The sequence below is a fragment of the Homarus americanus genome, unplaced genomic scaffold (genome assembly GCF_018991925.1).
Source record: "Homarus americanus isolate GMGI-L3 unplaced genomic scaffold, GMGI_Hamer_2.0 scaffold39088, whole genome shotgun sequence".
In the NCBI taxonomy this organism is placed as follows: Eukaryota; Metazoa; Arthropoda; class Malacostraca; order Decapoda; family Nephropidae; genus Homarus; species Homarus americanus.
In genome coordinates this window covers 48,002-71,896 of record NW_024752386.1, presented here as the reverse complement: position 1 = coordinate 71,896, position 23,895 = coordinate 48,002, and the positions used below count along the sequence as shown (strand labels likewise).

Sequence of the window (23,895 nt, the reverse complement as noted above, 5' to 3'; positions counted from 1 at the left end):
AACGAGGGTCGACTGTACTGTATATCGGGTGAAATAAGGGGTGCTGCAGTTCCACAGTACCTACCGACGAGCCGCCACTGGTCCTGAGTGTCCAGCTCTAGTTAGTCAAGTGTACCTCTCTCACAATGAGCCCCGTGATCCTGTTGTCCCTCGGCAACAGTATGGGATTTTTCTGGTCTGGGTGGAGAGCGGCATGTTTCAGTCAGCTGCCACCTTTGATCAAACCATGTGTGTCTAGATGAGGTTTCAGTCGACTCATGCCACTACCTCTCACGGGTTGTCCCTGTTGTAACATTCCGAGTTTTCGAGGGAATCCTTTCCTTTACATAAATCTTAAGATGACTAACTTTGCATCTTCCAATTCGCTGACCTTGAGTCTGTGTTTTCGGTGATATTTGTTCTTTCGCTTCCCCAGCCGCTATTCTATAAACCTTCTAATCCACACTACGCTATTCAGAAGTCGATGCCACGAGGAGTACCTGGCCCATAGCTTATCGAGGATACCCTCCCCTGGGTCAGCGTTCGTCGTCAGCACTGTGGTTTCCTTCTTTGCCTCTGGCTCTCCGTCTGTGAGGTCTGGAATCCTCATTGGACTCTTTGGCCAACTGTCTTCTTCCAACAAGAGAAAAGCAGGTCCCCGAATCCATCTGCCCTCCTCGTTGGGCTCTGTTCCATGTAGTCCACGACTGGCGTCATCGGCTGTGTTCAGTGCCGACTTCACGTGGCGCCATTGTTCTGCATTGGAGTCCTCATGTATCGTTGCCACTTGATTGGCCACTAAGGAATGGAAGCATCTTTCGGTGTTTCATTTGTACTGAAGGACTGCCGTACTGTCTGTTGAGAACACTGATCTGTCTATTTGTTATTCAAGTTCTCGTCATAGTTGGTTGTGTGCCTTGGCAGCCAGTACTGCCACGCAGAGCTCGAGTCGAGGTATGGTCTGCTGTTTCAGAGGGGCTAGCTTGGCCTTGCCACACACGAAGGAGGTATGGTGGGTTCCATCTTCACACGTGGTCCTAAGATACGATATAGCTCACTACGCTTGTTGGGAGGCGTCGTAGAAGTGGTGTAGTTGCACGGCAGCCACTGGATTTGCATTCTTGGATGGGTAGCACCTTGGAACGTGTACCTGTGATAGGTGAGGAAGTTCATTTAGCCATCTTTGCCAAGCCACCCTGTTCTGTTCAGCCATTCGTTCATCCCACCCTACACCTCATCTACACTCATCTTGGAATATAATTTTGGCTCTTGTGAAACTCGGAGCGATGAGTCCCAGTGGGTCATATATGGAGCTGACCATACTCAGAAGGCTTCATTTCGTCTCCGGTTTCTTAGGGATCTGGACCCGGACCGCTAGTTCGTCCTTTTCCAGGATACACACAAGATTCCCAGCGCTCGTTCACTGGGGAGCCTGTCGTCTTTCAAAATGAATTCCTTTACTCCCATGGCTTTCTCTGTCTGTGGAATTGCCTTGAGGACTTCCTTGTTATTACAGACCCACTTCGTAAGTCTGAATCCGCCCTTCTTCCTCAGCTGTCTCAGTCAATGGGTGATTATCGTTGCCTTCCCCGGTTAATCTACAATCTACTGAGAGAAGCAGGTCGTCAACGTAGAAGTTACGATTTGCTTTCTTGATGTCGTCGATGTCAGCCATGAGTGCCACCTTTCCTTGTTTGAATCTGATGAGGACTCCCATCAAATTGCTGTGAAGGTCTGGCCCTTGCATCACCTGGCTGTTTAATGACATCAACTCATATTTGGCTGCGCAATCAAAAACTATTCTCACCTTTTCTGGCTTGTTGGGATTCAACACGGGGTGGTGTGGGAGATACCAGGTCTTCCCGGGTGCAACACTGAGTTCTTGACGTGGTACTTGCTCAGCATGTCCCTCGTCGACTAGACGTCTCATCTCTTCTTGATACCTCTGAGAGAGCCCTGGGTTCTTTAGGAGGCATTTTCTCAGTCCCGCCAATCGCTGTTCGACAAGCTTCTTATTGTCTGGGAGTTCTGGTTCTTCCTGGTGAAACAACAATGACCTTGGGGATAGTGATGGATAAGCTCCTTTTTTTCTTTTTTTTCACGCTAACCACCTTTTCACTGATTTCTTCGGTGTTTACACTACTACTTTCTTTCATGATCGTGCCAATGGAGAGGGAAAAATCTGGCCTTCCCTCTGCCTGCAGCCGGTTAACTAGACTAACCTAATCAAGAGAGCTCCTGTGACCACCGCTCCTTCGCCTCTTGGTTCTTCTTCTCCATCCTGAATTTCACTATTGGATGTGCAACTCTGCTGGACTCTTGTAATCACAACTCGTAATCATTGGGTTCTTCACTCCGATCATCAATTCCATTGTTGGTTATGGTTTCCCTGACCCATCTATGCGGGTTTCTTCTATTCGTGGTCACCAGCACGCTTTGTGTACTCCCAGTCCTTTTCCCCATGGTGCTTGTACTAGCTTCCGTCTTTCATGATTTAGCTCCACTAGTTGCCGATTCCGGTGGTGGCATAAAGGCCTTAAGTTAACTCATTCTTGGTCGCTTGTGGTCAGGTGATATGTCTGTTTGGTAAGTGTCCCCAGTGATTGCTCTTTTCACCCTTTGGAAATTGGTCTGGTGTTCTCCTCTTTCAACTTTGCCCCGTTGCACCTTGACACGGCTTTTTCAGAACTCCCGTGAAGTGTAGAAGCCTCAAGTGTACTCCAGAGCAGCCATCTATACCACATTCCATCTTCCGGTGATTACGACCAGGCTGGCGAAGCAGCAACGTTCTTCCCTTACGAGGGAAGTTCCCTTCCGTGTTGACATGCTGAGGAGTGTCCGGTACAACTCCGCGGCATAACATGCAGCGTTCATCGTCTGTTTCTCTGGTTGTCTTTATTCCTGATGTCACCAGACCCACAAGTTTCTTTCTCGACGAGGATTGGCTTGAGGGTGAGTCTGCATATATTCAGCTTGGTTCCTCCGGTCCTTGTCCCTTTGGGGCCTCCTCCGCCTTGTTGACCATATCCATAGTGAATTCCAACATCCACTCGATCCCAGGAGGCTTCCCTTGCTTCCTTTTGTATTTATGCACCTTATCCACATAGTCGTCCCTTATCTTTCCCTTGAATCTCTCAGCTAACATATGTATTGATTCATACTTGTCAATCTGAAGTAGTTCTCCCAGAACCTTCAAGTTCCTTATGCAATTCTCCAGTTTGTCTGAGAACTATTGTGGGCCTTTCGCGTCATTTAGTCTCACAGTTGGACCTTATTAGCTGACAGACGTAAGTGTGCTTGTTGCCTGATGTTTTTCTAATATGTCCAAAGCTTCCAAGTACCATGCTTTGGGATCTTGTATTTGCAGGCATCCTCGCAAAGCGTCCTTAGCGGAGCTGGCGAAGGCGACGAAAAGTGTCTCTAATTTCAAAGCATCAAGTATCCACGTCATCCCAACGTGTCGTAGGAAGAGTCCCTTGAACTCCCAGTATTCACCACAAGCTCTTCCGCTTAACTTCGGCGTAGGCCTTTGGGAGAACCTTATAATTTCTAACAGTTTTCTCACCCAGCCCTCGGACCTTGGCGGGTCGTCCTTTTGGTCCTTCATCAACGTTAGTGGTTTCGGCGAGTGAGCTTGATGCTCGGAAGTACTTCCGTGCTCCTCCTGGTGAAATGTTCCCGGCTCCGCGGTTAAGGTTAGTGTCAGGAGTCCTCTTGGAGTATATAGCGTTTCTTCGTCAGTTTCGGTTTCAGGAAGGTTGTGTCTGGCAGTGATAACACCTTTCCGCGATCTTCTGTTGTCATTGTTGTTGTGATTGTCGGACCGTAGTCCGACACGGGCCTTTGCCTGTAGGCGGCCTGTTTGGTGGTTCCGGCTGGAGCTCTTGGAGCAGCCAGGCCGGATTTGGGATTGGGGATGGAGGTTATCCTACCTGCAGGTATGAAAGGATACTGCAGGTTTGCAAGTGTAAGCGGACCCCCAATCAGTGAACGCTTACCACCAACCCCCCACTCTTGGACGTCGTCAGTTTCGGAGTGGAGCGCCCCCCGAACTGGGGTCTGCACTTGCTGGGGAGGATACTTCCTAAGCTATCTGGGTGGTGGGTATCGTGTGATGACCCGGAGAAGGTGGTGAATGTGGTTTGTTTGGGCCTTTGAGATTGCTACTAACTCTGTTTGTAGGGTGGAGCAGTCATTAGAAAGTCTCCATAGGAGGGTCTGACCTTGTGTGTAGAAGGCTGCTCCGGATCTATGATGTTTTGGTCCACCGAGCCGTCTGTGAAGTATGATGCTGCATCGGCCAGTGTCCCAGTGGCTATGGGTTCCTGAGTTATTCTTTTGAGGTCCTCCTTCTGGAGGTTGGCTTTGCTATCACTTAGTTCTGTGCTGCCCTTACTTTGTAGTCGATTCATACCTTCGGTGACGTTCTGCATCATCTCTGTCATGTGAGTGAAGATCTGCTGCTTCTATTGGTATTGCTCACATAATTGCCCCTTAATCCCTCCGTCTGGTGGTTTCTTCTCTTCTCGGGAGTCATGTTTATCTCACGCTGCCTTAGCAGTCGTGGGTGTGATGCGACAGTGTCTCATTTTGACTCATTCCCTTCCATGTCCATGACTGCCAGAACAACGAACGTGATCTGTCTTGCTCGATAAATGTATGCAGTAACACTTAGTATCAGCTACTACTCATGGTGACGTCCCACGATCGCTGATATCACACAATTGGAGATGTCACACCGACTCGTCCCATGCACACGAGTGACGTCACAGTGCCATACACACGAGTGACTTCACACAAACAGTGCCATATGCACAAGTGACACACTCACGTGTGCCATATGTGCACGTGACATCACGCAGTGTCATACACACGAATGACGTCACACAAACAATGCCACACACACGAGTGACTTCACACAAACATTGCCATATGCACGAGTGACACACTCACGTGTGCCATACGTACGCGTGACGTCACACAGTGTCATACACACGAATGACGTCACACAAACAGTGCCATACACACGAGTGACGTCGCACAAGCGCGTGCCATACGCACGAGTGATATCCCTCAAATACGTGACGTGCCATACTCACGAGTGATGTCACACTTAACACGACCACAGAGACTCCACAATCAATGTAGGGACTCATTACACAACTGATGTCACAAACACTACTGCAGCGCCCTTGCTTGTATTTATTGTAAACTGGCTCATCCCAATATACTGAAATAGATATATTCCATTGAATGTATTCTATTTCGTATTCTCAACCTGTATAGGGCCCCACTACTTACGCTTTGATCACTATCTCTCCCACATGTTCGCACGAATATTATTGACACAGAGTCCGTTCTCTTTCCTGACACGCGGCAGACGGCGTGCCTGTCTGGAATGAACGATAACACTTCCGCGCGCCTGTACGAACAATTTTGGCACAGAGACCAGTCCTTTCTGACCTACAGAGGCGTCTCGTTTCTCTACATACATACTGTATACGAGTGCTATACACGTGCTATACACGTATTCAACCCACAACCCTCTTTTCGCTGGGGTTACCTATTATAATATTATAGATAAATGTATAGTATATATCAGGTGCCTAAAAGAAAGCTCAGGTTCTCAACTGGCTCAGCCATGTTAATATTGTTATTATTATCCACTCTGTATCTGTGTTTTTCTGGCTAAATAAACTGTTTCAATTCAATTCAATTCACAAATTCACACAAAGGGCCGGGGCGGCTCTCCTGCTGCGTAGCTGCAGGGTGTGTCGGGTGCCGGAGGGAAAGGGCCCCCTGAAGGTCCATCGACGTCACTCGCCAGTTCTCAGTAGACTGTATCAGCAGACTGTAGGACCCACATTTTGACTGCTATGAGAGATTTTGGTTTGTGCAGGACAATAAGACCCTTTTCGTTGACACAATGAGTATAATTCTGTCAAAGCCTGTTGAATACAGTTCACATATAACAACTGCTGGTACATCAGGACACAGTTTGAATAATACGATCACTATACAGTACATAATTACACTTATTAAAGTTATTTAGAGTTCTCAGAGGATTCAACAGTTCACAATCACACTCATGTTTTGGGGTCTAGGGTTAGATCAACAAGAACAAATCTAAAGTCCTGCTGGTAATTTTGGCTGACAAGAATCCAGATGTTGCCTTTACAGTAGAAGGCGATAGACTGTCCCTCAGACACTCACACAGCTGCTACCAGCTCAATTTCGCTTAGTAACATGTGGCCTGCGCGCCCATTTAACACCTCAGCATAGTTGGTTGTCAACACTCTGTCTCTCCTCTCTCCCTTTCTCTCTCTCTCTCTTTTAGTTTATCTTACTGTGGCTACCCCTCTCTTTCTCTCTCTGATGTAGTTTATCTTACTGTGGTGGTAACACTAAGTCTGAGATTGAGCTATTGTGTATTTCGTATTCATAACAAAAGCCTTGGTATTCATTGTAGGACTGACTTGCCAAAGATGATGATGGCTTTTCCAGACTTTGCCTTCCCAGAAGAGGGTGAATCCTTTGTGCATCATACAGCTGTTCTCAAGTATCTAGAGGACTATGCCCACCAATATGATCTTCTTTCTTGGATCAAGGTTTGTAAACAATTTGCATTTAATAAACCTATTAATTTTTTAAATCTAGAACTAGACTCCATTTACCTTACTGATCCTTCACTAGTCAGTGTCTCAGAGTCAACCAACCTTAGTAGATTCAGGCGAGTCTTTTATCTCATAGTTCTCTACATCTGATTTTATCTTTCCTCAGTATAATATTCATATATCTATTACATGTTTTATCTTCTTCAACATAATATTCATATATCTAATACATGTTATATCTTCCTCAACATAATATTCATACATCTAATACATGTTTTATCTTCCTCAACATAATACTCATACATCTAATACATGTTTTATCTTCCTCAACATAATATTCATACATCTAATACACGATTTATCTTCCTCAACATAATATTCATACATCTAATACAGTATTACCCCGCTTAACGCGGTTTCGCTTAGCGCGTTTTACCGTATACGCGGTGCCTCGCCAGAGCCGAACTTTCACTTAACGCGGGTTTTTTCCACGTATATGCGGTGAGTGTCCGGCTCGAGACTCTATTTTTAGATTCGCCCCACCCGCCTGCTCCCGCCTCCTCCCTCCGCTTGGGCAAGCCGTGCGGTAAGGTTGCGCAGTGTGTGTCTTTGTTGCGTTATCACTGACGTCATATGACGTATCGGACTGTGATTGGCCATGCATCCCTACCCCCCTCTGCTGCTAGCTGTAATTGGCTTAAAGTATTATGACGTGTCCACCCGGGGGAGGGAGGGAAGGAGGAAAGACGACGCTTGACCTAGCCGCGGCAGTTTCATCCCTCCAGGCCGCTCCGTGTATACGTGAACCCATTGTTCTGTGAAATGGCTTCCGCCGGACCACCACCGCCACCAGAGAGAGACCTTTCCTTACCTGGACCCAGCCACCCTAAGCCCAAGAAGACACGTCGTGGTCTAAGCTACGAAGTGAAGTACCAGATCATTCAAGATTTGGAGAAAGGAACACGGCAAGTTGATCTCGCGTGCCAGCATGGCGTCAACGAATCTACGATTCGGACTATCAAGAAGGATGCAGCCAAGATCAAAGAGCACATGAAAATCACAAAGTATGCAGGTGCTTCAATGATCAGGTATTGCCAGAACAGGGTGCTGGCAAAAGTGGAAAATTTGCTGGTGAGTTATTTGATTCATCAGGCGCGAAGCAACATGGCGATGGACACGCACTCAGTGCAGGAATACGCACGTGAGCTATACGCAGCAGTGTCACGTAAGCTGGGAATTGCAGAGCCCAAACCCTTCAATGCTTCCTCTGGTTGGCTGCATAGGTTTAAGAAGAGGAACAAGATCACCAACATCAACATTGGTGGTGAGGAAGCGAGTGCTGACCGTGTGGCGGCTAGAGATTTTCCTCCGTTCTTACGTGAGATTATGGAGGAAGGACAGTACACCGACGACCAGGTGTTTAACATGGACGAATCTGGTCTTTTCTGGAAAAAGCTACCGTCCAAGACCTTTGTTGTAAAGAATGCCAGCAAGATTCGGGGCCGGAAGATGCAGAAGGAACGCATCACCGTCCTGTTTACCACCAATGCCTCCGGTACCTGTAAACCAAAGTTATCGGTGATTCACACAGCCCGCAAGCCGCACGCCTACAAGAATATGGACATGAACAAGCTTAATGTCCACTGGCTAACCGCACGTAAGGCGTGGATGTCCTCTTCTCTGTCCCTCTTCTGGTTTGACGACTGTTTTGTTCCCGACGTGAAGAAATTCTGCGAGCAACAGAATGTTCCATTCAACATTTTGTTGCTCCTTGACAACGCACCTGGACACTCGCCCCTACTTATGGATCGTCACCCCAACGTAAAAGTGGTCTTCCTTCCTCCCAACACTATGTCATTAATCCAGCCCATGGACCAGGAGTTGATCTGCAATGTGAAAGCTGCGTACTCTGCAAAGAAGTTCAAGCTCCTGAACGACTCTACCAACACCAAGGATGAGTTGCGTAAGCTGGGTGACACCGACAGCGAGAGTAAAAGCGACGAGGACAAGGAACAAGAGGTGGCGACTCAAGAAGTTCTCGTCAAACAATTTTGGAAGAAGTTTAACGTCAAACAAGCTGTAGACTTCTTGGTGGAGGCATGGGATCAGCTGTCTATTGCTACGATTCGTCACGCATGGAGACATGTGTTGCATGGCATACCAGGTGAGAGGAGGAGTGAACCTGTGACTGGTGAGGTTCAGACTGTTGCAGTAGCAGTGGACCTTGCCAGAGAAGCTGCGCTCAATATTACAGCTGAAGGCTTCTCCGAGACCACCAACGAAGACATCCTGGAGGTGATCAGAGATCCTGAAGTGACTGCCGACGAGATGTTGGAAGAAGATCACGTCAGTGAAGAGGAGGAAGAAGGTGCGTCATTCTCCGAAGAACACAGTTTAACTCATAGTGATATTAAGGGTGCCATGGAGTGTGCAGAGAAAATGAAGTCCTTCCTTTCCCGCGACAATGACGATGACCGCTATGAAGTCTTCCATACCCGGCTGGTGCAGGCTATGGAGCCGTACATCACGGTGTATCAAGACAACATAAACACCAGCCGTCAAAAAAGCATAACCGAGTTCTTCGCCCGCAACCCACCACAGCCAGCCCAAGCCAGTGATAGTGACAGTAGTAGAGACAGTGAAGATGACTTTGTGGGATTTGTGAGGGAGGCCATAACAAGTGTGGATGACAGTGATGGTGACTCACCTGAGGGCCAGTAGCCTGCCCTCTGCCTCGGAACCAGCCCCCATCCCCGTACGCTGACCCATCTCTTCTACCAACGTAAGTGTTCAACATAATTTTTAGTTTTCCTAACTTAACCTTTATTTTTCCTAACCTAACCTCTTCTATATTACAGTACTTGTTTTTTCATACCATCATAAAGTTAAGATAAAATTTTTACTACAAAATAGTTATGTGTCGTCAAAAAGTGGAGTTTGGGGGTCGGGCCAGTTTCTATTGGAATTAATCCCATATGTTCTGTTGTTCACTTAGCGCGGTTTTCACTTAACACGGTACCCTGTGGGTTTTATTGACTGCGTTAAGCGGGGTACTACTGTACATGTTTTATCTTCCTCAACATAATATTCATACATCTAATACATGTTTTATCTTCCTCAGCGTAATATTCATACATCTGATACATGTTTTATCTTCCTCAGCATAATATTCATACATCTAATATACAGTGGTCCCTCGATTAACGAACGGTCCAAATAACGAAATTTCGGTTCATGAATTAGCTCCCATAAGGATTTTCAGTTTGATTAACGAAAACCTTACGAGAAACATGTTTTGTTGTGTGCATCAACTGATCGGCCAGTCTGCCAATACAGTAATCAGCTCTATGTTTACATTTGTTTCCATTGGTGTAAATATCAAGAATGTTGTGCTCTTGAATATTTCTGCATTTTTTATATTAAAATTATTGGTCGTTCTGAAATTTAGTTAACACATTGATAATATAGACAGAACGTTAAATTTTTCTTGTCACACCATTCTTTTGTAGCAAGTTAAAAATATATTTTTCTTGTGTATTTGTGTGTGCTGAGACCGAATATGACCTTCCTTTTTGGCGGAAATTAGCCGGGTTTTTTTTACGATTTTTTTTGTTTGACGTTTCCGAGAAAAAAAAGTGGCTAAGCGGCTAAAAAATACACAAAAATACACTAGAAAAACAATAACCAAACCTAACCTAACCTAACTTAACCTAACTGACTCACACCATATGATGGAATCACCTATTTCTTACCTTATTGGCCTGGTTCTTGTTCGTCGTTGCATTCTGGGATTCTTACACAATGCCACATGTGTTGGTCTTTGTGATATTTACATTCAGTCTTGCTCTTAGTACACTTACCTGAGGTTGGAAGAACACCATGCGATCGAAAAAATGCTATAGTTTCTTCGTTTTTTTCCAAAAACTCGCAATCAGCTCCATATACTTTAAGTGACACCCATCGCAGACTTCCTTGGTCAGAACTGAACTTGAATTTCAAAATATTAGAGACCAAAAAGAATACTCGAATTTGATTGGGCCAAAATTTCCGCGAATTAAACACAAAAACATTTTAATTGGTTTCAAAATAAAAAAGGCTTTTGATTGGCCGAGTGACGTGTACAGCAACGCATGCGCAGGATGATTTATGAAGGAGACGCAGGAGACACGCAGTGTTGGAGGAGAGGCAGACGATAATGGCGGGATGTTAATGGAAGAACATAGAAAATATTTTGGAAGAGCTATCTCCGTTATTATACATTTCCACCGGTAATGTAATAGATGAAAATTATCTTATAATTAGACGTCTTATTCGAACATGATAATAGATTAGTGGTAGGAATGAACGGTGTAACAAGAAAATAATACCGAGTGTCCTTACTTGGAGCTGGCGGACGCTCGCCCCACAAGGGGTCACAGCTCAAGATTGAAGAAGCCGCAAGTCCAGAAAACCGTGAGGGCAAACGTTTTCGGAGTGAGGGTTGTAAACTCTTGGAACAATCTACCTGAGAGTGTTGTGGGGGCACCGAGTGTGAGCTCTTTCAAGACAAGACTTGACCAACACTGGAGCAGGTTCAGGTACATTCAGGAGCCGGTGCATGCCCAGTATTTGCCAACAGTGCGTGACAGAGACGTGACCGATCGCCCGGGCGGCTAGCGAGCCGATCTTTTGGTGAAGGAGATAAATGAAAAGAGACGTGACCGATCGCCCAAGCGGCTAACAAGCCGATCAGTGGCGAAGAGGATAAAAGTAAAAGTAAAAAGACAGAACAGTTTTTGTGCGCCCATTAGCTGATTGAATCACCTAACAACGCTTCTCAGTTTAACTTTGTTTACAGTGGAGTGAACTTCGAGTTTGTTGGTCTCTTGAATATTTTTGCATTTTTACATTAAAATTATTGGTCATTCTGAAATTTAGTTCACATATTGATAATATACAGTGCAGAAATTATTATGAAACATGAAGAAGGCATTGTAACCAATACACTCTGTAAAGAATATGGCATGTCATCATCAACTGCCTCTGCAATCAGCTGTTTGATATGTAAACAAAGCTGCCGGGAATATGACATACACACCTCAAAGTAAGTTAAAATACAGTATTCTATTGTTTTTTATTTAATATTGTACAGTATACCATACAGTACAGTACTGTATTTAGTTTATATTTAATGTTTTGTTTATTCTATTATTGGTATACAGTATTGTACTTTGTGTGTACTTTTTCTGAGAGTTGGAACCAATTACCCAATATCCCATTGAAATAATAGATTCAGTTAACAAAATTTTCGGTTAAGAAATGACTCTGTGGAACCAATTGTGTTCGTTAATCGAGGGACCACTGTTCTATCTTCCTCAGCATAATATTCATACATCTAATATATGTTCTATCTTCCTCAGTATAATATTCATACATCTCCTAATACTTGTTTTATCTTCCTCAGTATAATATTCATACATCTAATACATGTTCTATCTTCCTCAGTATAATATTCATACATCTCCTAATACTTGTTTTATCTTCCTCAGTATAATATTCATACATCTAATACATGTTCTATCTTCCTCAGCATAATATTCATACATCTAATACATGTTCTATCTTCCTCAGTATAATATTCATACATCTCCTAATACTTGTTTTATCTTCCTCAGTATAATATTCATACATCTAATACATGTTCTATCTTCCTCAGTATAATATTCATACATCTAATACATGTTCTATCTTCCTCAGTATAATATTCATACTTCTAATACATGTTCTATCTTCCTCAGTATAATATTCATACATCCCCTAATACATTTTTATCTTCCTCAGTATAATATTCATACATCTAATACATGTTCTATCTTCCTCAGTATAATATTCATACTTCTAATACATGTTCTAAGTACATACTTCTACTAATACTTTTTTATCTTCCTCAGTATAATATTCATACATCTAATATATGTTCTATCTTCCTCAGTATAATATTCATACATCTCCTAATACTTGTTTTATCTTCCTCAGTATAATATTCATACATCTAATACATGTTCTATCTTCCTCAGTATAATATTCATACATCTCCTAATACATGTTCTATCTTCCTCAGTATAATCTTCCTCAGTATAATATTCATACATCTAGTACATGTTCTATCTTCCTCAGTATAATATTCATACATCTCCTAATACATGTTCTATCTTCCTCAGTATAATATTCATACATCTCCTAGTATATGTTTTATCTTCCTCAGTATAATATTCATACATCTCCTAGTATATGATTTATCTTCCTCAGTATAATATTCATACATCTAATACATGTTCTATCTTCCTCAGTATAATATTCATACATCTCCTAATACTTGTTTTATCTTCCTCAGTATAATATTCATACATCTAGTACATGTTCTATCTTCCTCAGTATAATATTCATACATCTCCTAATACATGTTCTATCTTCCTCAGTATAATATTCATACATCTAATACATGTTCTATCTTCCTCAGTATAATATTCATACATCTAATATATGTTCTATCTTCCTCAGTATAATACATTCCTAATACTTGTTTTATCTTCCTCAGTATAATATTCATATCAATACATGTTCTATCTTCCTCAGTATAATATTCATACATCTCCTAGTATATGTTTTATCTTCCTCAGTATAATATTCATACATCTAATACATGTTCTATCTTCCTCAGTATAATATTCATACATCTCCTAGTATATGTTTTATCTTCCTCAGTATAATATTCATACATCTAATACATGTTCTATCTTCCTCAGTATAATATTCATACTTCTAATACATGTTCTATCTTCCTCAGTATAATATTCATACTTCTACTAATACATTTTTATCTTCCTCAGTATAATATTCATACATCTAATATATGTTCTATCTTCCTCAGTATAATATTCATACATCTCCTAATACTTGTTTTATCTTCCTCAGTATAATATTCATACATCTAGTACATGTTCTATCTTCCTCAGTATAATATTCATACATCTCCTAATACATGTTCTATCTTCCTCAGTATAATATTCATACATCTCCTAGTATATGTTTTATCTTCCTCAGTATAATATTCATACATCTAATATATGTTCTATCTTCCTCAGTATAATATTCATACATCTCCTAATACTTGTTTTATCTTCCTCAGTATAATATTCATACATCTAGTACATGTTCTATCTTCCTCAGTATAATATTCATACATCTCCTAATACATGTTCTATCTTCCTCAGTATAATATTCATACATCTAATACATGTTCTATCTTCCTCAGTATAATATTCATACATCTCCTAGTATATGTTTTATCTTCCTCAGTATAATATTCATACATCTAATACATGTTCTATCTTCCTCAGTATAATATTCATACTTCTAATACATGTTCTATCTTCCTCAGTATAATATTCATACTTCTACTAATACATTTTTATCTTCCTCAGTATAATATTCATACATCTAATATATGTTCTATCTTCCTCAGTATAATATTCATACATCTCCTAATACTTGTTTTATCTTCCTCAGTATAATATTCATACATCTAGTACATGTTCTATCTTCCTCAGTATAATATTCATACATCTCCTAATACATGTTCTATCTTCCTCAGTATAATATTCATACATCTCCTAGTATATGTTTTATCTTCCTCAGTATAATATTCATACATCTAATATATGTTCTATCTTCCTCAGTATAATATTCATACATCTCCTAATACTTGTTTTATCTTCCTCAGTATAATATTCATACATCTAATACATGTTCTATCTTCCTCAGTATAATATTCATACATCTCCTAGTATATGTTTTATCTTCCTCAGTATAATATTCATACATCTAATACATGTTCTATCTTCCTCAGTATAATATTTATACATCTCCTAATACATGTTCTATCTTCCTCAGTATAATATTCATACATCTAATACATGTTCTATCTTCCTCAATATAATATTCATACATCTCCTAGTATATGTTTTATCTTCCTCAGTATAATATTTATACATCTCCTAATACATGTTTTATCTTCCTCAGTATAATATTCATACATCTAATACATGTTCTATCTTCCTCAGTATAATATTCATACATCTCCTAGTATATGTTTTATCTTCCTCAGCTTAATATTCATACATTTCTCTTAACTTCTAATTAGTTTTTCCTATTCCAGAGGCATAGTTGATAGCCATAAGATAATGTTGATTCAGAACACGACCATCCTTACCTCCTTAGACACACTTTTCTCTCATTATATATCTCGATACATGTACTTTGGGTCCAAAACCAGGATGGATTTAATTTTTTTCTGCCTTTTCTACAGTAAATTATTATCTTGGGCATATTGTTAAGGTTAATAGTAACAGGAAAATGATAATTCAATGAATATTATCATTATAAGGTAAGAATGTTATATGGGATTCGTCATTACTATAAGTTTGAGTAAAGTTGTTCTGGTTTAATTTTATGGACGTGTATATAGAATATTCACTAAGTTTTGTTAGTAACATTATCTGTAATATTATTATTTTTTTATATTTCACCATTATCACCTTACTAGTTGTTCAGTCTTTGTTACTTTCTTAAGACCTTTATTGTCCGGTGTTCATACAGTACTTGGAAAAAACCTGCCACGTTTGATGGAGCCTCACTAGGTAACACTGAGAGCCACGCTAGGTAATACTGATAGAGCCACACTAGGTAACACTGAGAGCCACGCTAGGTAATACTGATAGAGCCACGCTAGGTAACACTGAGAGCCACGCTAGGTAATACTGATAGAGCCACGCTAGGTAATACTGATAGAGCCACGCTAGGTAATACTGATAGAGCCACACTAGGTAATGCTGATAGATCCACACTAGGTAACACTGATAGAGCCACGCTAGGTAATACTGATAGAGCCACACTAGGTAGTAGGTAACACCCTTTTTAAATCTGTCCTGGTCTGGGAATTGAGCCCAGGGTGAGAGATACACACATTGGCACTGCACCACCAACACCTCTGATTCTTAATGTCATTGTCCCAGACAATAGTTGCTGGTTTAGTTGTGTTTATATACTTAAGATAATTTTATAGCACAGACGATTACACCTAGACTGTGACCCACATAAAAAGGTGTTAACCCCTTCACTACGGGACGTCACTTTTTATGTTTGATTTAACTAATGACAGATGATTTTATTCACCTCAGAGGGGGACCCTATACACAAGGTGGTTAAAAACTGCATATTGACCCATGTGGCTGTGACTGGATCAGTGTGAGAAGTGAAATATTTGAGTTTCTTTATGACTGTGTACTGTAGTGAGATGGAAATGAATAATCAAATGTACAGTAGGTTAGGTTAGGTTAGGTTAGGTTAGGTTAGGTTAGGTTAGGTTAGGTTAGGTTAGGTTAGGTTAGGTTAGGTTAGGTTAGGTTAGGTTAGGTTAGGTTGGGTTGGGTTGGGTTGGGTTGGGTTGGGTTGGGTTGGATATTAGTAAAATTATCTCTCGCGATTAATTTATTGATATTTTATAAGATATTTACACAAGTTGTTATTTTTTTATTATAAATATCAGATTATACATAGTAGATTAACCCTTTTATACATATCAGATTATACATAGAACAAAAATATAAGAATGGAGGAAACTGCAGCAGGCCTATTGGCCCATATTTGGCAGTCCCGTTTACACCCAACCCTTTTCGCTCATATATCTGCCCAACCTATATTTGAAGTTATCCAGCGTGTTCGAGTTAATGATGATGTTTGGTAACTTGTTCCACTCATCCGCTACGTACTCTTATTTCCAAACTAGTGTTTACATATCTGCACATAAATCTAAATTTGTGTAATTTTTAACCATTGCTACGAGTTCCCTTTTGTTATTGTCATATTGACCCGTGATATTCTCATCCTGACTAATGTCACAGGTTATAGGTTCTTCCCAATTAAACTTCAAATACCCATTAAATTACAGGATCATTATAACCACTGTATAAATTTGTCAAATATAATATTGAAAAATTAATATTCACAACTTTATAGGTCCATATTACCCAACTCTTATATGTTATGACATCTTACATAATAACGAAAGGCACCCAACTAACCTGACATAACTAGACAACATAAAGAAACAATTAGTCACCTGGCAGGATAGAACAAATGATAATACACTTAACCTAACATATACTAGTAACATACAATACCAACTAACTACAGATAACCTGGACCAATTATAACATACACTGGTAACAATACTCTAACCACCAAATACAGATATAATGAAAATATTCCTATAAATGATAAATCCCCAATTAGTCTTTCCAATCCCTATAACATGGTACAAGCACAGACAATACCTAATTACATTAACCAACAAAGTGCTTACTTCAGCCCTGCCACTTATTAATTTTATTGTAATTGCTTGTTTGTTGATGATTCACTTAAAGTGCCACTTAAGTCACTGGATTCACTTGAAGTAATGTTTGTTTCTTAGTGTCTAACCAAATCTTCTTCTAATCCGTCTCACTGCTTGTCACCAGTGTGTTGGTCCTTTTATAGATATATATCAAACACAAATATATATACCTGGATTAGTTCTGGAATTAATAAGTGGCAGGGCTGAAGTAAACACTGTTGGTTTTTCTTTATTGTAGAAAAATATAGTTCCACAGGTCCTTAGTTCAGTTCAGAATATATTATACCTTCTCTACTAGGGGAAATGTCTTAGTGTACGTACACAGGAGAACACTTAAGTGAGGTGTTCTCTGGGTAACAAAAAATATAAGTCTGATCTCTCCCCAGCTTCTCTTAACCAAGAGAGAGAGGGAGGAGCAGGCAAGGTTATGATTTGGTTGACCTCGCCTGCCCTCGGGAGTGTGAGAAAGGAAACTCGCCAGATTATACTGTTGTGCTAACATGAGCTGACCTCAGCCTGACCTCGCTTAATCCCCGAAGGAACTGCAACCTCAGCCATGCATAATGTCAACAGCTGAGGCACAGTTGAATATCTTGGTGAATAATTTGGTATTATACATTTGGGTAAATATTTATATAATGCAATTGGTGCTGTTACAACGGAAAAATGTTTGCAGAAGTTCCAGAAATTGCCCTTTACATCATATCTCGAACTCAGAAAAATATCCCTCATCCCCGGAATTTTCAGGATAACAGAAAATTTTTCTTGGAATATCCATAAAATGCACCTGATTTTCCTTTCTCAAACCAGGAAAAACTCCCCCATCCCCCGAATTTTCCAAAATTTTCCGGGTATCATAAAATTTTCTTGGAATTTTCCGGAAAAATTTTCCCAAAGCCAGAATTTTCCGGAAAATTCCGGCTTTGGGAACAATTTTCCTAGAAAATTTCAATTCCGGCTCTTGGACAGTTCCGGTTTTGAGGGATTCCGGCTAACGGAGATATTACTGTACAGTACAGCAGTGCTACTCAAAGTGTGGTCCGCGGACCGGTGCCGGTCCGTGAGCCATCGTCTGCCGGTACGCGGAGAGTTTTCAGAAAAGAAAGAAACGATAGACACGTTCCACACCACGTGACACTACCAGGACATCTGACTCGGTCTTTTTTTTTTTTACATTTTCATTGTAGTTTTTATATTTATTATGGCTATATTTTTCATTTACTCACTCATGTTAAAAGTCATTTCAATGCAACTAACGAATGCGATATAATGAACAGCAAAACAGCGAACTGAAATACGTATAACAACACCTTCATGATGATGTGGCGTTTGACTCTGTGGGAACCACACCTGGGGATATCAATAGGGCGCATCACCTTGTGTTGTCAGAATTGTATGGCACAAATATGGTACTGGTCCCTGGCACACTGGGAAGACTTGTTACGTCAATGATGATTGGCCTTAGAATGAATGAGACATCATGTCTTCATGTTTAGTACAGATAGTCTCAAAATGCCCCTGAAATAGGACATATCTCAAAAGATTTTCCTGGGGGGGGGGCCTATAGGCCGCGGGATTGGCTCGCTTCGCTCGCCGGTCCGTGGCACATTTAAAAAAAACCATGCCGGTCCGCCACATCAGATAGTTTGAGAAGCGCTGCAGTACAGTACTGTATTACAGAACCTCTCCCTGTTACTTGACTAGAGTCACTCATATTTCCAAAGTATTAATTGTAGCAATTACTTATAGACAACACAGTAATAACCTAAATATGTTGTAGGTTATTCGTAAAAGGTAAACAAAATCCTATTCAAAATTAGCCTAGCCTAGCATTCTGCTGGTCCTAGCAGATGAAGCTTGTCATCAAGCAACTTGTCCCTACACACAGCTGTGATGTATGCACAAATCCCCTCGTGATTGTTATAAAAATAAATACGACCATCGTTATTCCAGTGCAATTATCTGAAATATCTACAGTAGTAGGTGTAGTACCCTAGTAGCTATCAGTTGATGCAGTTTTGAGGTAGCAACAGACGAGTTGCGATAACACACGCTCCTTTCCTCTACATTACAACTAAATAATTCATTATATTATATACCCCTGTATATACAACCTTGTTCTACAAATATTCACGATTAATTTATAATGTTATTATGTATAAAACTTACCAATAATTGGGGCTGTGCAAAGAAAACTAGGAAGCACTCAGCGTGGACACAAGCCCAGGATGACGTCATGGTTTGTAGTGGAGCAACAGTTGTCAACGTCCACCAGCAAGTCGCATGAATTCCATGCTCTCTGTTAAAACTTCCGGCCGCATAGCCCGAATTTTTAATGTTGTTCAGCCGGCTGCATGTATAACCACTAGAGATAAAAAAATTCCAACCAATAGATATTGATGGTTGTTCGATCGATACCATTAAAGTGAATTTTGGGGATCATATACAGTGGTCCCTCTGTTAACGAGCACAATCCGTTCTAGAAGGTTGCTCGTTAACCGAAAAACTCGTTAACCGAAACCATTGTTTCAATGGGTTTTTGGGTAATTGGTTCCAGCTCACCGAAAATTGCCTAAATTCAACAAAAAAGGTAGAAAAGTACACTTACTTTGAGGTGTGTATGTTGTAGGCTCCTGGATGATGATGATGGGAATTAGAATGGGGGTGGAGGAGAAGGGAGAAGAGAAGGCATTGGGGTGGAAGAGAAGTCACCCCATGGTGCCATTTCACCCATAAAATTTTAGTTCTCTTGGTTTAATTCAAGATTATTTTCTTTAAATGAACACTGCACTGCATTATATATTGTCAATATGTAAAATAAATTTCAAAATGACCAATAATTTGCTTGGAAACACAGAAAAAAAGCATTTAGTTGAAGAGAATCTCAAGCAAGTGTTACCTCCACTGAAAAGACACAAAGACTGATTCCTGTATGGTGTGTTGAGAGGCTGGATGGCGTGCCACAAACTAGTTTCATTACCTTCAATTTTGTTCAATAATTGTTAAAATTACTAAAAAATTTAATATTAAGCTTTTAAAATTATTGAATACAGTCAGTTCTGCTACAACGCGATAGTTGTGTTCTTGTAAAACATCGTGTTATAGAAATTCGCGTAATAGAAATAACAGGGCTTATGGAGAAAATAGGGTTAGGTGCAGATTACTACCGTATATCACGGCCTATAAGGCGGCGGGGTGCATAAGACGCCCCCCCCCAAATTTCCATTTAAAAAGTAGCTTTTGAGCTCTATTTGCTGTATAAGACCAGTACCCCAAATGTGACACTTACCCACTGACTCAGTAGTCCTTTACCAACCATCCTTGATTTTTTAAAATAAGGCCAATTCACTTCAAGTAATGTCATCAAATTATACCCGCTGGTGTAGTGTAAACACTAGTGACGTCACTGAAGCGTGTTGGGAGTGTTCCCTCGTCTCGGTGGTGTGACTATTTATACAACATGTGGTTCAACAGGAACCACCGTATTCTAATTGTGGTGTTTCATTAGGATTTGAGTGAAAAAGGTTACCAGTATGTACTTACTACATACATTTATTACACAAATATATATATATATATATATATATATATATATATATATATATATATATATATATATATATATATATATATATATATATATATATATATATATATATATATATATATATATATTTATATATATATATATATATATATATATATATATATATATATATATACTGAATATACTATGTACAAAAAATGAATGTTCAATGAATTATTTATGGTGCATTAGGGTACTTCTGATGGGCTATAAATAGCCTTCTTTATCTCCCCTCCATCTCACCCTGAGCCAGACGGAAGGGTCTTGGTAAATAACATGTTTGCTTATTTTCCATTTACTTTAAATAGATTTACCGAATTATTTGTTTTATTCATTTATTTATAATATACTGTAATATATTAAACACACTGTAATTATTTTCTTTAATTTATAAACTGTTTTGCGACAAAGGAATGTTCTCCAGTAGTGTTTCATTAGGATTTGAGTGAAAAAATATTACGTACTTACACAATTGTTCCTCTTACTTTGACAACACAACATACATACAGTATATTATTTCTCAGTTTTGATATTTTTTTTTAATTTTTGTATTTATTTATATTTAGTTACTTAAAATAAGGCCAATTCACTTCAAGTAATGGCATCAAATATTACCAGCTGGTGTAGTAAAACACTAGTGACGTCACTTGAGCGCCTGTAATTAACCGCCGATAGTTTCAAGAATTAATGCACTCATTTACTGAATATTCTTTGGAAAAAATAAAATTTAAATCAATTATTTATAGGAGATAAATATTATTATGAGTAAATATACCGATACCGGTATGCATTACTGACCAGCCCAATCTCGCAGTCACTTTTCCTTTCTTGTCTCCTCACTGGCAAATGGGGGGGGAGTGGGGAGGGGTGTGTGATGATAGCAGCTGTGTTTATTACAGGGTACGTTAGACAGGTTTATAATACATTTTTATTATTTTAATATACCGGTAATCTTAATTTGAATCCAGCTTGCCAAACGTAAGTTTCAGTATAAAATAATTAGTGGTAAGACCTTGTGAGTGGCTTACGATGTTTTCATCACCACTCTTGACACACTAAACCACAATATTTAAGAGGTAAGAATTTTAAACTTGGTGGTTTAGACGACCCCCTAACTTTGGGCAGATTTTTTTAATGTTCAAATTTCGTCTTATAAGCCGAGATATACGGTACTCGAAATCGAAAAAAATTTAGTAGTTAGCCTAACACAAAGGATAGCACAGTCTAAATAAATGTTACATTCATATCTAATAATGAAATCATACAGTAAATGTAACACTTTACCTTGAAAAAATATGAATATAACTTGATGGGGGAGAAGGGTGATTTTGAGGAAGATAACATCGAGCTTCTCTTCAAGGGTTATAGCCTTTCTTTTACGATCATCACTAGGAATGCGATCACCAGAACGCTTCTTGGAGATATTCTTCTTTACCATATTCACAGTTAATACCACAAAATTGGAGAAATAGTAAGCAAAAATCGCGTTACAGCAAACAACCATTCGCGTTATACAAATATCGTTCCTCTATTCATAAATCGCGTTAGAGCCAATTCGCGTTGTCAAAACACGCGTTATAGCAGAACTCACTGTACTCGAGTTGGTCTGCAGGGGGGGGGGGAACTCCTCAGGTGATAGCAACAGTGGCTGGTTCCCCCTCAGTGGGGAGGGGGTTCTCGAGGGGCTTGGGGGGTTGGTAGAGCGGGTGGGTGAGTGGGCGGGTGTCCACTTGCCCGATCCCTCACAACAAGGGTTTTATGACTGAATGTCACGTGTTTCCCTTGTTTCCTGGCTTCTTTAAACTGGTCCATTTGCTGTAGACGGGCTTTAGTCGTACCTGGGCAGAGATCTTCGTTGACGAAGATAGTGGTGCCTTTCAGTTTATTGCGTTGATAAAACACTTTGTCAATGTCAGAGGGGGATGAGAATTTTGTTATGATGTCGCGGGGACGGGAGGAGTTGGGTTTCCTGACGTGTTGAACACGGTCAAACTTTACTTCAGGAAGTTTAAAATGTTCATTCAGCAGGTGTGAAATTTTGTGTTGGGATGACTCCCAGTTCTCGTGGATATCTTCAGGGATACCGGCAATCCTGAGGTTGTTTTGCCGCCCTATGTCATCCACATAATCCACCCGGTCTGCTGTTGTCGTTACTTCCGTTTTGAGCTTGGAATTCTCCTCATTCAGCTGTTGAACTTGGGTCTTGAGTGCTTAAGTTTACCCAGCACATAAAAAATCTGGGGATAAAGGTGTCTTCAAGAATTACCGCCCCATATCAGTCCTCCCAGCCTTGAGTAAGATACTGGGGAAGCTTGCGCAGGTAGTAGACTAAATTCCTTCTACAGTGTCAATAACATCCTTATAGACTCTCACTTTGGATTTAGAGCTTGGTCAACTGAGAGTGCTCTGCTATGCTTTACTAATGACATCTTAAACTCCTTTGACGACAGTCAGTTTACAGTCGGAATATTCCTGAACCTCTCTAAAGCCTTTGATACTGTCGACCATACCATCCTTCTGTCAATGCTTGAACATTACAGCATTAGGGGCTTTTCCCACAATTTGTTTACCTCATACCTGTCAAACAGGAAGCAGTATGTCTGCTATAATAATCTTCAATCTGACGCCTCACCTATTTTGTATGGCATCTCTAAAGTCTCCATTCTCAGTCATGTACTGTTCTTGTTGTACATAAACGATATTTTTTTTTTTACGGGAATTAGCCAACCCAGGCACAGGTCAAACGACCCACAACGGAGCCTGGGGGGCGAAAAAAGAAAAGAACGGAAAGAAATTGAAAATATAGAAAAAAAGGTTATACTGTATTAATCTACACCACGAAGATGCCGGAAAACCAGCTTTTTAAAGTGAGACAGATTGTAAGAGCATGGAAACACAGAAGAAGGCAGAGCATTCCACAGTTTGGCTGTGTGAGGAAAGAAGGAGGTACTATAACTGGCTATTCTCGTGTGACCGATATCCACAGAGAAATGGTGGGCACTGCGGGCAAGACGTGTGTTATGAACCCACGGCCTTACCGGCGGTACACAGGATGCCAAATCCCCTGAACATTGCCCGTTAAAGTACCTGTAAAAGAGAGAGAGTGAAGCAACATTGCGGCGAAGAGAAAGGGGAGAGAGATTGTCGACTAAAGGAGAAGAGTTAATAAGACGAAATGCCTTTGATTCCACCCTATCTAATAGTTGGACAGAAGAAGAGCCACCCCAGATATGAGAGCAGTACTCCAAGTTAGGACGAATGAATCCCTTATATACTTGGAGCAA

At 40.4% G+C, this 23,895-nt stretch overlaps 1 protein-coding gene across 1 annotated transcript in view; it reads left to right on the top strand.

The window, feature by feature from the left end:
* The window catches only part of LOC121855082 (flavin-containing monooxygenase FMO GS-OX5-like), a 68,612-nt gene that overhangs the window by 8,302 nt on the left and 36,415 nt on the right, over nt 1-23,895 (top strand). Inside the window, 1 exon segment of the mRNA XM_042349907.1 lies at nt 6,449-6,587. Coding sequence (XP_042205841.1) covers nt 6,449-6,587 — 139 coding nt within the window.